At 39.5% G+C, this 15,994-nt stretch overlaps 1 protein-coding gene across 3 annotated transcripts in view; it reads right to left on the reverse strand.

Moving 5' to 3' along the window:
* The window catches only part of DENND2C (DENN domain containing 2C), a 90,722-nt gene that overhangs the window by 23,747 nt on the left and 50,981 nt on the right, over positions 1-15,994 (reverse strand). For all 3 annotated transcript variants that reach the window (XM_030327557.2, XM_030327559.1, XM_030327558.1), the window contains exons 3-8: positions 15,643-15,779; positions 14,929-15,041; positions 14,121-14,291; positions 9,473-9,569; positions 4,181-4,225; positions 1,496-1,683 (exon numbers count right to left, since the gene is read on the reverse strand). In XM_030327557.2, the coding sequence (XP_030183417.1) occupies positions 1,496-1,683; positions 4,181-4,225; positions 9,473-9,569; positions 14,121-14,291; positions 14,929-15,041; positions 15,643-15,779 (751 nt within the window). The remainder of the gene's footprint in view (positions 1-1,495; positions 1,684-4,180; positions 4,226-9,472; positions 9,570-14,120; positions 14,292-14,928; positions 15,042-15,642; positions 15,780-15,994) is intronic.

A 15,994-nucleotide genomic window follows, 5' to 3' on the forward strand; every position in this document is an offset into this window, starting at 1 on the left:
TTATTTTTTTCTGAGAGAGAGAGAGAGAGACAGAGAGAGAGAGAGCAAGTGGAGGAGGGGCGGAGAAAGAGAGGGAGAGAGGGAATCCCAAGCAGGTTCCGCACTGCCAGTGCAGAGCCCAATGCGAGGCTCAAACCCACAAATCATGAGATCATGACCTGAGCCAAAGTTAAACGCTTAACCAACTGAGGCACCCAGGTGCCCTAGCACTTTTTTTTTTCTAATGAGAACTTATGCAGGAAATGTCTCTTAGATTCCATTCCAGTACAGTTGTGCTCCCCTAGCTTTTTTTGATGAAACACATAAGTCGGGGTTTAAATCTCAAGTTCCTAAAGCATCTGAGCAGATAACTTAAATAAGAGACATGGTCCAAGTATTAAGATGGAGAGTGAGGAGATTCCCTATTTAAAGGGATCACGCCTCACCAAGGCTCATTACATAATTTGCAGAGCACAGTTGCAAGATGAAACTGTGGACCCGTTGTTCAAAAAGCAGGAAAAATTAAATACAAAATAAATTATAAAACTTTTTGTTTTCTTCTGTGGTTTCTCTCTCAATCTACAGTGTGGGGTTTCTGTTTGCTTTTTAATGTTATGCCCTCTCAGGCATAAGACAGAGAAAATCAAATAATATTTGTTAATAATAGCTACCATTTATGAAGTGCTTACTATGTGCCAGGGACTGTGTTAAGCACTTTAAATACATTATCTTATTAAACCCTCACTAATAATGGATAACATTCTATAGTGCTGACTATATGCTAGACACTATTCTAAGTGCCTTATACAGCTCATTTAATCCTCACTGCAACTCAACGGGATAGACATTATTATGATTACCTCCATTTTACAAATGAAGAAACCAAGGCACAGAGCAGTTAAGTAACTGCTCAAAGTCACAGTGCTAATTAGTGGCAAGTGCAGAGAGTTGGCTTAAGAGTCCATGCTCTAAACTGCTACCCTGTTCTGTTGTATTTACTGTTCCCCTCATCAAGAGTGAGAAAACTGAGGGGCGCCTGGGTGGCTCAGTCGGTTGAGCGTCGACTTCGGCTCAGGTCATGATCTCACGGTCTGTGAGTTCGAGCCCTGCGTCGGACTCTGTGCTGACAGCTCAGAGCCTGGACCCTGCTTCAGATTCTGTGTCTCCCCCTCTCTCTGCCCCTCCCCCGCTCATGCTCTGTCTCTCTGTCAAAAATAAACAAATATTAAAAAAAAAAAGAATGAGAAAACTGAGGTTTTGCAACTTGCTAAAGGGCACTTAGTAAACAGCAGAGCAAAAAAAATAAAAAATAAAAAATAAACAATTTGGATAATAAGATTTTGCCCTTGTTTGCAGCTCAGGCCAGACGTGAGACATCACCAGAGTCACTTACCAGATCCTACAAAAGGTACAGTATTAGTAAAAGCTGCTTGAGATCACAATAGAAAGAAGAGCGGAGATAAAACACAGAGACACGAGAACACTCCTGGACGACTCTTGGTCTCCCTGCACCTACCTTGCCAGGGAACTGCTGTATGACCTGGGGAATGTAGCTTATTTCCGATGGCTTCTTCTGGAGGGACACCACCACAAAAAGTTCAAAGAGCTGCTGCTCCTGTAATTCAATAAGATCCCTCTCTAAGGTCTGGTAGTGAGGATTCCTCTTGGAAGACTGCTGGAGCTGGGCTAAGCGCTTGTGGCGGTCTGCAATGAAATCAGGGAGCACTGTTTTTCCTTTGTAGCCCCATCTTCCCTCCAGCACCCAGAGGTCATGACCCATTTGGACTAATCTTCACCCAGTCATTGCTGACGGAGTGCTGACTAACCGACGTCTGCCACACAGCCCTGGGAGGGCTATGACATACTTGGGGAACAAGTACAGAGTCTCACAAGCGCCCAGGAGCCCGCGGTGTCCCAACCGATACTCTAGGTGCGTCCCAACACATATTCTGTGCTCTCCCATCTTCCGCGGCGTAACACCAGGATACGTGGAAAACGTCAGGTGAAAGCACTGGCCTGACAACAGATGCCACTGGCTGGTGATGAAATTATGAAGCGGGGTTCGTGAGTAAACGACTGAGAAAGAATTCTTGAGACGTTTTTGGTGCAAAAATGAGGTTTTATTATAGCATGGGCACAGGACCCGTGGGCAGAAAGAGCTGCACTGGGGTTGTGAGGAGAGACTGATTATATACTTTTGAGTGTGTGGAGGGAGGGGGGATAGAGATGAAGTGAGTTTCTAAGGAATTTCCGGATGCTAAAGGCAGGGTCTTCCAGGACCCTGAAGATGTAACTATTGTCAAGATAAGGTTGCTTTTAGGTTTTTTTTTTAAAGTTTTTTAAAAGTTTATTTATTAATTTTGAGGGAAGGGGAGCAGAGAGAGAGAGGGAGAGAGAGAATCCCAAGCAGGCTCCACACTGCCAGCCCGAAGCCCCATGTGCGGCTCGAACTCACAAACTGTGAGATCATGACCTCAGCCAAAATCAAGAGTCAGATGCTTAACCAACTGAACCACCCAGGTGCCTCTACTTTTAGTTTTTAATAAAACATAAACATTAAGGCAGGAAGGCAGCCATGAATTCCTTGAGGAAGGCCACGCTCTGCATGTTTCAGGTGTCTATCAGTGGGCTGCAGGCTGTAAGGAAATTTACTTTAAGCTGCATTTCTCTTGCCTTTATTTCCCTCATCATTGGGACCATGAAATCACGTGTGTGTGTGTGTGTGTGTGTGTGTGTGTGTGTGTGTACACGCTGGGGGGAAGATCTGATAAAAGAACAGAGTCCTACAGAGGCTAAGTACACAAAAGGATGAGTTTGATAAAATTAAAATAAATATCCTCACATTAAAGAAACTGCCTTTTACCCTTCTCTCCTTGGCATATATTACTGACAACGGACACATGCTTACATCAATATATGGTGTTAAATCCAAGGGGGGAAAAATGAACCAAAAGAAGACACCTATTAATAGACTATTTCTCAAAAGAATGAAATTATGGAAGCATACTACTTAAATATGAGAAATTCCACTCAAAACTGGGTAGCATTTATCCTTTATTCTCATTTATCTCCAAACTGTGGACAATTTGGGGTAGTCTCCTGTAGAGGAAATGCAGAACTTGCAGAAGAAATAGTCTAAGTGGCCCAGAGATTTGATGATGTGTTATTCTGAGCCACGATCGAAAGACGCAGCCTCTGACTAATTGCTTCTCTTTTGAGATGTGACACATTCTGCCCCCAAAGAAGTTACACCACGGATCAAATATTAAGAACACTTCAAAATTCATCTCGAAATGGTTCCCCCGAACTATCCAGTACATTTAGTGCTCTAGGCAAAGCTCAGTTCAAATCAAGAAAATTTTACGTCCTGTTTCTCAGCAGCAACGGCATTAGCTCTGTCATCCTTACACATCCAGGCTGAACTTGATGATGACTTAAGTTTCACCTTAGTAAGGCTCCAGAATCAAACACCTGAAGCAATCAGGCCAACGGAGAGAGCACATGACTATTAATCATAAGACCCGAGTATCAGACTCGGAACTGCCCTACACTCAGCTTTGACAATTCATGTCTCTGACTGTCTCCATGCCTTGATATGTCAGTCAGTGAAACAGGAACTATATAATTTGCTATGAAAATCCATTACGTGAAGGATACAGAGACCATGATATGTCTGAACACATACAGTCAAAAAATGTATGGCAGATTCTATGTGCTAGCAGAAAGCAAACGGCACAATAATTTGTAATATAAGTAAATGTCTGTAAATGAGAGATGGATCGATATTTCCTATCTCAGTATCAGAGATGTCAAAGTTAAATAAGTACACTTGAGTGATTATGAAAAATTAGATATTTAATGGTATGTATTTGTCTCAGAGGATGATTCACATACTCTGTTTTGGCTGCTGGGAAACTCCTGCACCTATGTCTGAACATGCAGTTTCGCTGCTCCCCTAAGAACACTCCATCTTAAGAGCCGTACTGTTTGCCTCATTCCACCACGGGAGGTTTTTAACGCTGTCGAACATCTAACAGTGTACTGCTTAGTCCCCCAAATTTCAGCAGGTCTTATCATAAAAATATCACCCACTAAATAATGCTGAATGTGGGAAAAACATGCTCAATCCCAAAGGCAGGTGCTACTCCACCCATGACCATGATCATCACGAGAAAGGGAGCAGCCCCACTGACTCACTCACTCTTTGGCAGATACTCCGCATCACTTTCGTTCCCACTGGTTTCACCTGAAAAGAGAGAAAGAGTTTCTATTTGTCTTGTCTGACAGTAGGGAGTCCATGGGGATGAGAACAGTGTAAAAGTCTCCATGGGCCGGGAGCCCTGGAGTCAGGGGTAATAAGGACGCTGAGCCGTTCTCCAGACCACCTGGTTACAACAGGGTAGGGCAGTCACAAAAGAAAACAGCCGCTCACGACCAGAGGGGCAACTAATCTACTCTAGCTCCTTCCCACACCCCACCTCCCTCCTCAGCTCCCAGCTCATCCCTGATTCTAAGAAGTCTGGTTCAGAATAGATTCTATTGCTACATTCATGTCCTTGTCCTTATATTCCCAAACAAGATATCAAAGGTAGACACCAACCTGGCTAAATAAAAACCTCAACACAGAACTAACCATGAATTCAGAGTAAAAGGAACATGTGGGGCTCAGAGGGATAACCACACAAATTTACGGAGAAACATCTGAGCTACTTTATGGTGCTTCTAAGCTACTTCTAGGCCAAATTCAGCATTCCTTTACTCCGAATTCTTACAGTGCTCAGTCTGCTTTGAACTGCTCTTATTTTCCCCAGATTTTAAGTACCTTGGTTATAAGAAGCTATGCTTTTACAAGGGGGTATTTTGCACCACAGTGCTAGACACATGGCCAATTTACACACATACACATACACACACACTTATACACAGAGCTTTCTGAACAAGTGAATGAAAAATTTCTAGATTAAGTCTGAAAAGTTAAAGCAAAATTTAAAAGTGCACAGACAGGGAAAAATCTTTCTGTAACCTGCTTTCCTTTCCCTTTTCTTTCTTTCCAGACACTTCCAGAGGTTACTAAGGGGTGTGTGACGCTAAGCACACAAATAGGACTTTCTGTAGCAAGAAAAACAAGGCTAGGAGTCATAAATGAAAAATATATAAGCTTGATGATATAAAAATGGAAATTTCTCCCTAATAAAAATTACTAAATTCAAAACGTGAATGATAACCTGGGAAAATAACTGTAATACACATTGCAGACACAAGGATAAATTTCTTCATATTCAAATAGCTGTTACAAATGAATTAGAAAAATTATAGCACAACAGAAAAAGGAATAAAGGGTAGGAATAGGCAATCTATACAAAAAGATTTATAACTTTCTATAAACATGACAACTGTCCAAATTTAAAATTAAAGAAATGTAAATTAAAATAATAAGTAAGCTACAATATTCAACCGTGCCATGGGAAAAAATAAAAAGCTTTAATAAAACACAGTATTAGTAAAGATTATGCGGAAAAGTCATTTTCAAATGCTTTCCATAGAAATATAAGCAGTTATTATAATCTGTGGGGCAATTTGGCAGAAGTCATAAAAATTTTACATGTACATAGTTTTTGGTTAAGTCCAATGCTAGGTACTGATTCTATAGCTGTATTCTTACCAATATACAAAGTTATATACAAAAAGATATATAATGCAGAATTGTTTGCAGAGCAAAAAATATATATATACACATAGAACTTCAATATCCATAGGTTAAAAAAAGTGTGAAACAACCAAAATGTCTATTATGTGTTGATACTAAAAGAGCTCTGAAATATATTAATTAATTTTTTTTTTATTTAAAGCAAGATATACAAAGTCTGAATGGTATAAAAAACTATTTGGGTAGGGGCGCCTGGGTGGCTCAATCAGTTGAGTGTCCGACTTTGGCTCAGATCATGACCTCGCAGTTTGTGGGCTCTGTGCTGACAGCTTGGATCCAGGAGCCTGCTTCGGATTCTGTGACTCCCTCCCCCACGAGCACTCTCTCTTTCTCTCAAAATTAAATAAACATTTAAAAAATAAACAACACAATTGAATTATTCACTCCTCTTTAAAAAAAAAACTATTTGGGTAGAAAAACTATTTGCATGTGCATAAAATTTTCTGGGAGTAGTAGGAGGTTTGGGAAACCTTGGGTCTTCATTTTTTTCTCATTCTACATTATTTTAATATTTGCTGTGCTCATTTAAATTTTATGATAAGGAATAAGAGAATGCTAAAAAATGTTGCTTCCTCATAAGACATGTAACAGAAAAAGTACCTATTTAAATACTGTGTACTGTATAGGTTTGGGGGGGTTTGAATTTTTTTTTAAGTAGGCTCCATACCCAAACATGGGGCTTGAACTCACCACCCTGAGATCAAGAGTTGCATGCTCTACTGATTGAGCCTATCAAGCGCCCCCCCTTTTTTTTTTACTAAAAAAAAACTTTTTTAGGGGCACCTGGGTGGCTCAGTTGGTTGAGTGACTTTCTTTTTTTTTTTTTAATTTTTTTTTTTCAACGTTTATTTATTTTTGGGACAGAGAGAGACACAGCATGAATGGGGGAGGGGCAGAGAGAGAGGGAGACACAGAATTGGAAACAGGCTCCAGGCTCTGAGCCATCAGCCCAGAGCCCGACGCGGGGCTCGAACCCACGGACCGCGAGATCGTGACCTGGCTGAAGTCAGATGCTTAACCGACTGCGCCACCCAGGCGCCCCAAGGTTGAGTGACTTTCGATCTTGGCTTGGGTCATGATCAGGCGCTGTCAGTGCAGAACCTGCTTGGAATCCTCTCTCCCTCTAGCTCTCTGCCCCTCCCCCACTCACATGCCTGTGCTCTCTCTCTCTGAAAATAAATAAATAAACTTAAAATATTTTTAAAAATTTATTTATTTATAGTAGGCTCCATGCTCAATGTGGGGCTTGAACTCATGGCCAATAGTCCCATGCTCTTGTATACATTTCAGGTGTGCAATATAGCTATTTGACAAGTGCATACATTATGCGGTGCTCACTGCAAGTGTAGCTACCATCTTATAGGCTTTACACTTCAAATTAACCACCATGATAGAAAGCACACTGGAGCTATGACGTATTACTCAGCATGAAGGAACAAACACCGTGAGCTCCTGAGTCCTGTTTGTGTCCTTAGCATCAGGCACTTCTTAGGGGCCTATCAAGTGTCTGGAAAGAAAGAAATGAAAGGGGAAAGGAAGGAAGAGACCCTACAAAAGCTCATTTAGGTGGCTTTCCTCTATTCACATCTGTAGGTTTTGATGATCCGTGTTCCAAGAAACTGAATGATGGTTAAGGGGCTTGCTTACAAGCCAATAGGAACATCTATTTAGAATCTATAGGGATCAAAAAAGAAATAGGTTGTCCGTTTTTTACACGTGACTTCAACACACAAAATTATAATGACAGACCTGAAGAAGGGCAATAAATCATTTTGTAACAACTGATAACTAAAAGTTAAGAAATGTTTAGGTTGGAACAGATTCAGTAAAACCTAGCATGTACTGACAGAGTAGGTAAATACAATTATCTGGTTCTACCAGTCATTGTTGATCTACAGACAAAAGCTTAAGGAGGAAAACAAAATCTGAAAATGTAACTGTGGAGCCAAGAGATCCTCAGGCATGAGACAACTTCCTCAGGCCCACAGGAGGAGTTGGTTACAGAGGCTGGGTAAATGCATATTTTCTTTGAGCCTTGCAAAGGAAAAACACACTTGTGGGGAAGAGTTACAATTTAGGGATTGTTGTAAGTTCGCAATTCATTCTGTTGAGTTTTTTTCAATAACGATACAGAGAAAAAAAGACTTGGCTTTTCAAAACTTATCTTAGAGCCAAATTTACTGAAATGTTCCTAATCCATAAGGCATAAGACATACAAATAAAGTAAGAGATCAGTAAGAACCTACTTAGTGCAGCATAAGCATCGAGAATGTAGCTGCCAGTAGACTGCTATTAATGTAGGAAAATGGTAATGTTTCATAAGAATTTGTCCTGGCCCCAGTGTCTTGAAATCTTACATAATTTGCAATTTACAATTTATTTCCTTATCTAGAAACAGTTGACAATAATGTCTGCCACAAAGGCTATTTAGAAGATTAATGATAATGAGTCTAAAAGGGTCCAGAATAATAGCTGGCACCAGTTTTCATCTTCTGTACCTAGTTCTGAAATATACACATAAAAAGCCGTTGACAATATCCTTGTTGAGGATAAAAAAAAAAAAACACATGGAGAAATCATTAAACTGCTAAAAATCAAGATTTATGAGAAAAATGGCGAGTAACTGTTGGTGACAGAAAAGGGTAGGACTTCATGGGACCATGCTCCTTTCTGCAAACCGACACTTCCTCCACTGGCTCAGCTTCTTCTTCTGTAAAATAAGGACAGTCCCTGCGTCCTAGTGTTGTCATATGTTACACATGAGATAAAGTATGTAGAAAATCTATTACTTCATTCAGTAAGTGGTTCCTATTAGCAGCAATAACCAAAATGATTTCTTCTGCGGCAGAAGATTAGAACATGTTTTGATCACTGCTTTTGAAAATATGGAAACTTGTATCTAAAATGGTGACTAGTTGATTTTAGAGTAAGAAGAAAGAGGCTCAAATTGGAGCAGGGAGGACTTTATTTTCAGATAGTAATTGTTGGAATGCAGAACAGATTTTCAAGGGAAATTAAGAAATTTCTGTCTTTGGACGTCGGCAAAAATAGGAAACATTCTTCTCTGGTTATGACTTGGCTGTTGTTTCTCACTTGACAAAAACTGCTAAATTCTGCATGTTCTTTGTCAGAAAACCAAGTTAAGAATCTTGCATGAGGCTAAGAAAATTCTAATAATTCACTATGGATGTTCAGAGTTTCTTAATTAAGACAATGTAAGGTTTGGGTCTCCTGGGTGGTGGCTCGGTTGGTTAAATGTCCAACTGCAGCTCAGGTCATGATCTCACCACTTGTGAGTCCGAGCCCCTGGAGCCTGCTTGGGATTCTTTATCTCCCTCTCTCTCTGCCCTTTCCCTGCTCACTCTGTCTCTCTCAAAAATAAAAAAATATTAATTTTTTTTTTTAAAAAGACAATGTAGGTTTTATCTAGGCATCTGAAGGATGAAACTACTACTGAACTTAGTAGATGACTACCAGTTCTGTGCCACATACCTGTGGTCTCTATATACCTAATATTCTCGGTTCTACTGAGAGTCTAACTGAAAGAGTCTATACTGAAAGAGACTACAAATCAGTCGGATTATAAAATAACGCAATCTGCCTATGAAAATTGTCTCACTGGCAGGGATTTGAGGAAGAATAAGAAATAATCCCTTATCTTAAAGAAGTTATATTTAAGTGGGATAGATAGGAAAGTAAATCCAGAATTATAATTTACATAAATGTTAAGTTATATGACTCTCCCCTCAAATGCTGGTAGCTCTGGACAGCTGCAACAATTCTTACCTTTTGAGGGAGGTACGTCTTTTCCAGTGTATGGGTGTAACTTTACCCTCTTTTTCCCTCTCTTAGACTCAAATACATCAGCAATTTTCAATACGAGCTGAAAAAAGACCAACAAAGCACAAGTTAAAACTAACACCAGACACTTGGGTGGCTCATTTGGTTAAACGTCCCAGTTTGGCTCAGGTCTTGATCTTTCAGTTTGTGAGTTCAAGCCCCAGATCGGGCTCAGTGCGGACAGCACGGAGCCTGCCTCGAATCCTCTGCTTCCCTCTCTCTCTGCCCCTCCCATGCTCACGCACTCTCCCTCTCTCTCAAAAATAAATAAACATTAAAAAGTTTTTTTAAAATAATAAAAATTTTATTTTTAAGTAATCTCTATGCCCAACGTGGGGCTTGAGCTTACAACCTCAAGATTAAGAGTCAATGCTCCACTGACGGAGCCAGCCAGGTACCTCCCTTTTTTTTTTTTAAAGATTCAACACCAAGTTTTCATATTAATTTACTAATGATTTTCACTCAGAGAAAGATCCTTTTTAAAAATAAAAACCTTGACTTTTTTCAATTTTGAATCTACACTGATCTTTAGTAATATGATATGTTGTTCTAATAGAAAATCCACATAACATGGGTAGAGAAGGAGGAAAGGCTATCTTCTTTCCAGAAGGACCCAGCACAGGCTCTTAGAGAGATTCCTTGTCACTCCACATCACAACATGCAAGAAACCTGCCTATTGCACTCTGTTTTTTTAAAATTCATTCATTTATTTAATTTTTTAAATGTTTATTTATTATTGAGAGACAGAGAGAGACAGAGGATGAGCACAGGAGGGGCAGAGAGAGGCGGAGACACAGAATCTGAAGCAGGCTCCAGGCTCTGAACTGTCAGCACAGAGCCCAATGCGGGGCTGAAACCCAGAAACTGTGAGATCATGATCGGAGCCAAAGTTGGACGCTTAACCAACTGAGCCACCCAGGTGTCCCATGCACTCTATTTGTTGACCAAGCCTTTCCTATCACCCAGAGTAGGAAGCAGAATACTCCTTCCACTTGGAAAGTGGGGTAAGGCTCAGTTATTTCTGTTCCCAGGAATTCTTCACAAAAAGATAATCACGCTGACAAAGTTTTTGTTAAAGCAAATACTCTCTTTGCTACTGGGAGCACTAATATTACAATTTATTTTAGAAACGTCATAAAAATAGGCTCTCAAATGTGCTTTAGGATGAAAACCAGGTTCCATTTAAAAAACATTACTCAGAATTTTTTTCTTTGCTGCTGGGAGGTGTGTGTGAAAGAGACAGATAGACACCGGCAAACACAGACACACATACACAGAGTAGGGTTCAAAAAGGAAAGATGGGGTTCCTGGGTGGCTCAGTCAGTTGAGCGTCTGACTCTTGATTTTGGCTCAGGTCATGATCCCAGGGCCTGGGATTGAGTTGGATTCTTTCTCTCCTTCTGCCCCTCTCCCCAACTTGTGCATGCGTGCTATCTCTCTCTCTCTCTAAAATAAAAAACTTTTTAAAAGGAGGAAATATGTGTCAACAATACTCAAGTAAAAAAATATTTCAGGGGCGCCTGGGTGGCTCAGTTGTTTGGGTGTCCGACTTCGGCTCAGGTCACGATCTCATGGTTCGTGAGTTCGAGCCCCGCATTGGGCTCTGTGCTGACAGCTCAGAGCCTGGAGCCTGCTTCGGATTCTGTGTCTCCCTCTCTCTCTGTTCCTCCCCCGCTTGCACTCTGTGTCTCTCTCTCTCAAAAATAAATAAAGATTAAAAAAAATTTTTTTTGATTGTTTTAAAAAAGAGGAAAAAATCAAGCTGATGAACAGCCACTTTTTAAAAAAATTTTTATGTTTTTATTTATTTTTGAGAGACAGAACATGAGTGGGGGAAGGGCAGAGAGAGAGGGAGACACAGAATCTGAAGCAGGTTCCAGGCTAGCACAGAGCCCAATGCAGGGCTTGAACTCACAAACCGTGAGGTCATGGACCTGAGTCGAAGTCAGACACTTAGCCTAAGACTGAGCCACCCAGGCACCCCAGTGAACAGCCACTTTTGAAAGGAGGAATTGGGAGGCCTGTCTGGCTCAGTCAGAGCATGCGGCTCTTTATCTTGGGGTTGTGAATTTGAGCCCCACATTGGGTGAAGAGATTGGTTAAATAAACAAACTTAAAAAAATAAAAAAGAGGAATTCATTAGTTTTCCATGTTTATTTCTCTTTCTTCTTAAAATTCCAAGCTTTTTCTTAATTATTAATCCTGATTTAATATATTTAATGCCTCAAATTACAACTGTTAGGAACATAAGAGCCAACAAAGTTTGAGAAGAATGTTCTTGTTTTCTCTTTTGTCCTTGTTTCTCCAGCAGTCCTGGCAATCCATAGGCAGTGAATCAGTCCAGCACAAGAAAAATAACATGTGAGAAACATGTGCTTCCAATATGCAGATTATTCCCACATTTTGGATGCGTTTGTTCTTTTAAAGATTTTTGTAGCTGCCATTCAAGTGAAAAATTACCAGTGTTCTTAAATATTATCATTGTAAAAAAACAAGAGAATCCAACATAAAAAGGTATTGTTAGGGGCTATAAGGAAAGACATATGAAAGTAAACATGTATTTTGGGGATATAATGAACAAAAATAGTATAATTATTAATGAGCATCTGAAAATTATACTCAAAAGTAGACTCAAATATTATAAAGGAAAGGAACTATCTGTTCTAGAACTATGAGATAAAGTAACAAAATTGAAATTTTGGTTATGAGTTAGGAAGAGTTACCTTGCGGTTGTAGGAAATGTTGTAGAATATTCTTCCTAAGGAATGGTAGAAACCATATTGCTATACACACTTGACGCGACAATATGAGACATTAGGAAATCTATTGTAGCAAACAATCCCACACAGGCTTTCACAGGAGGGAAAGAGAGGAAGGGTGGGGAACAGGCATATGGACTAGATCAGTGATTTTCAAACTATGAAACCAGTTTCCTTTCCAGGGATAGCTCTAGTCATCAAAGGGGAAGTAAATGAAAACTGCTTTCCTGATGGAATGTTGTTGCTGAAGATACCGAGAAGTCAAAATCTGATTTGCAAGTAGAACATCCTAATAGGATTTAATCCAAGGAGGGTCGCAGTAGAAATGCTAACAGCTTGTTCCTGCCTGACTGTCAAGAGTAAGAGTTCATGGTCATATTTTCCCACCTCACTTCTCAAAAAGACCACTGGGGAAAAATTAGAAAAGGAAAGTTGGATAATATCACCCATAATCAGAAAGAGAATAAGCTTTGAGTACTTGGGGGATCCACATTACCTAAAATACTGAGGCACGAAATTAAAAGAACTGCAAATTTCCTTCAATCTCATTAAAATCTACAATCTATTATTCCCAAATATTTTGTTAATGTCATTCCAAGGACAATATCTTAAATGCAGTTCCTTCTGTGTTTGTATTCTCACCCCTGTGAACACATGCTCTGTTGTCTCCGGGCATGTGGGAGGCTGCTTTGTCGTGCCAGCATGATATATCAGAGGACTACTGTAGAATGCCCAGCAACTCTTTAAACATCTGATTTTACATATTCTTCACCATACACAGGAGATTAAACAGCTGAGGATTTTTTGGTTTCACTGACAGAGATCTGTTTAGTGCTTTTTTAAAACTGTGTGTCTTTAACTCTTCACATATTAAGGAGGGAGGGGCAGGAAATAGATCAGAAGAATTAAAGTATTGTGGAACAGAATATTTCCAAGGAACCAATCAGCAGTTACTAAACCAAGAAACAGCTGTGACTTTTGTTTAATGTTAAAATCAGGTGCAAAAATTGTGTGCTAAATGGATACATATTGCTAATTCAGATGGGATTAAGGAAGACATTTAAATGATCTGCTCTTTTTTTTCATTTCTACATAGTTACCCTGAAAACATTCTGAATTACAGAAGAACCAAGTAACATAAACATTTAAAAATGTTGTCATGCAGTTTCTGAAGTGTCCCTCCTTAAAAAAAAATATATCTGTCTTAAAAAACATGTATCTGTCTACAAATAATCCCAGTTTCTTCATTTTGGTTCTAATAGCTAATATTTGGTTCTAATAGTCAACATAATTTAGATTTATTGCCTTTTCCCCCTTGAGAGAGATATCAGTTATTTAATGTAATCGCTAATAATTTCTATTCCCAAGAGTCAAATTTCCTTTCTCTTCCCGCTGAATGGAAATTTTTGCCCCAAATTAAAGGTACATATTTTGTTATTACTGAAAATCTGTAAACTCAGGCACAAAATGGTTCCCTTCAGCAATTATATATATGAGTGAGAATAACCACACTGAAGCCAGCATCGTAGAATGTCCTCTTATAGGAGATTCTAGTGCTTCCTTGACACAGGCAGCTGATTTTAATGAGAGCTAAGATAAATGAAGTGAACCCTCTATCTAAAATCAATTTTCCAAATCCATAGAGAAACCCTGGCAAAAGCCACTCACACATTTTTCTTTCATGAGCAAAAACCTAAAATTTAAGGCCGCTTTCCAAATCTTCTCATCCCAATAGATCAGTTCTAACCTAGGATTCGTTCCAGTCTAAAGTTTATTTATTCTCATTTATGGAAATGAAGTAAGGGTCAAAGAATTAAAGTACTGGAGTCCCTACCCTTGGAAGATTTTTCCTTTTCCTGTTTGCAACTTCTCCAGCTCGGAAAAGCTTCCATTCCGTTAAAGTGACAGGCAAAGTGGTATCCTTTGTGAGCTTTGACCGTAAAAAAGCTTGGGAGGTCTTCAGTTCCATAGTCTTCCGGTGCAGGAACTGAGGTTTGGGAGGAAGCTAAAACAGGAGAAGATGTACCAGTAAGGGTAAGATCATCTAGGTAATGCCTATGTTCTCAAGGCCAAGTTATTTCAGAAAAAGATTTATCTTGTCTTTAAAGTCATCTCAATTGAGGATACCATAATTCCTTTTTTGACCATTTGTAAAGACATTCCTCAGGCTTCTAATCCCAAGTTCTACTACAAGGTAATCAAATTTCCAGAAAACAACCGCTCAGAGTCCTCATTAACTCAGGCAGCCTTTGCCTGCAGGGGTGACAAATGCCTTCAGGGATGAGACAGGTAATTTAGGCCACAGACTGTCGTGAGACTAAGGGGGAGCTGTGGTTAACTACAGTGGAACGAAAAGTTCATGGCTTGTTTAAAGGTGTTCATATTCTAATTTTTCTGAACTGCTAGTAAATGAACAAAAAAACTCCCCCCAAACCAAAGCACACAAAAAGCTGTGTGCTGCCCAAAACCCCCACAAAGAACAAAAAACCCATCACTACCAACAAAACCCATGTTTCAGAACCTCTTCATCTTGGCCCTAGTTAAACCATTTTAATCTTTTTGTGGAGATCATAAACAAGATTCTTATGTTTTCTTATATTAATTATATTTAATGTTTCCTTACACTAATTCTTTGGTCATACCTTTGGTGCTCTGAAAGCACTTTTAGGGGGCGGTAGTTTCCAGGCCGAAGGGGATCTCCACATGGGCAAAGGCTGTATTGGAATATCTTCATATGGATTTTCTTTGGAGGGATCTTAAAAAATAATGGGAAAAAAAGTTTAGAGAAACATAGTTAAATGGAAACAAAGTGACTACAGCTAGGAAAAGAAATAAAGAACTGACTGAATATGTTCAGCTTCGTATTCTATATTGCTATAGGGATGTAGGTCTCAAAATCAATGGCACTTCAAGTTTATAGACCACTCAGGCATCTAACTGAGCTAAAAGCATTCTCAAAATACTATACCTAAACATCTACTTCTGAACTGAGCAGTCCACTAAACTAACTGTAAAAACCATTCAAGAACAAAAGAATTTATATGACTAAAGTTACCGTATTAAAAAGAATATCTAGGGGCACCTGGGTAGCTTGGTTGGTTGAGTGTCTGACTCTTGATTTCAGCTCAGGTCATGATCCCAGGATCGTGGGGTCGAGCCCTGTGTCGGGCTTTGCACTGGGTGTGAGGACTGCTTAAGGTTCTTTCTCTCTCTCTCTCTCTCTCCCCACTGCCCCGGCCCTCTCCCCAGCAAGATATGCTTGGTTATAAAACAAAATACCATCCTATAGTTAAGATCTTGCTCCACCACCAAATACATACTCATTAAATTTAATTGCAAAGTTTGTGGACACATACATATGATATCCTCATAGATATTGTCCTCAGACTGTGTATAATAAAGTGCTGAGCCAGAATTTCTTCCAAGTTCTTCATGAATCTTCTGTGAGTTCCGATTTCGAAAGTGCTGAATATCCTCAAATTCAAAGGATTTCCTTAAGAAAGGAGATATGTTTTAAAGTTATATGTTTTAAAACTCTAGTATTCTTTAAATTGGTATGATAGTGAGACATCAATAAGTAAAGGACTTGCATGCAAAATTACAAAGGTGCTTTATACTTGAGATACTTGAGAATAATAAACTAGGCTGGTACCCTATAGGCATGCACCATGAGAAAATTGGAGGCTTTTGGCTAATTACATTCGTGTT

The sequence above is a fragment of the Lynx canadensis genome, chromosome C1, assembly GCF_007474595.2.
Source record: "Lynx canadensis isolate LIC74 chromosome C1, mLynCan4.pri.v2, whole genome shotgun sequence".
Classification (NCBI taxonomy): Eukaryota; Metazoa; Chordata; class Mammalia; order Carnivora; family Felidae; genus Lynx; species Lynx canadensis.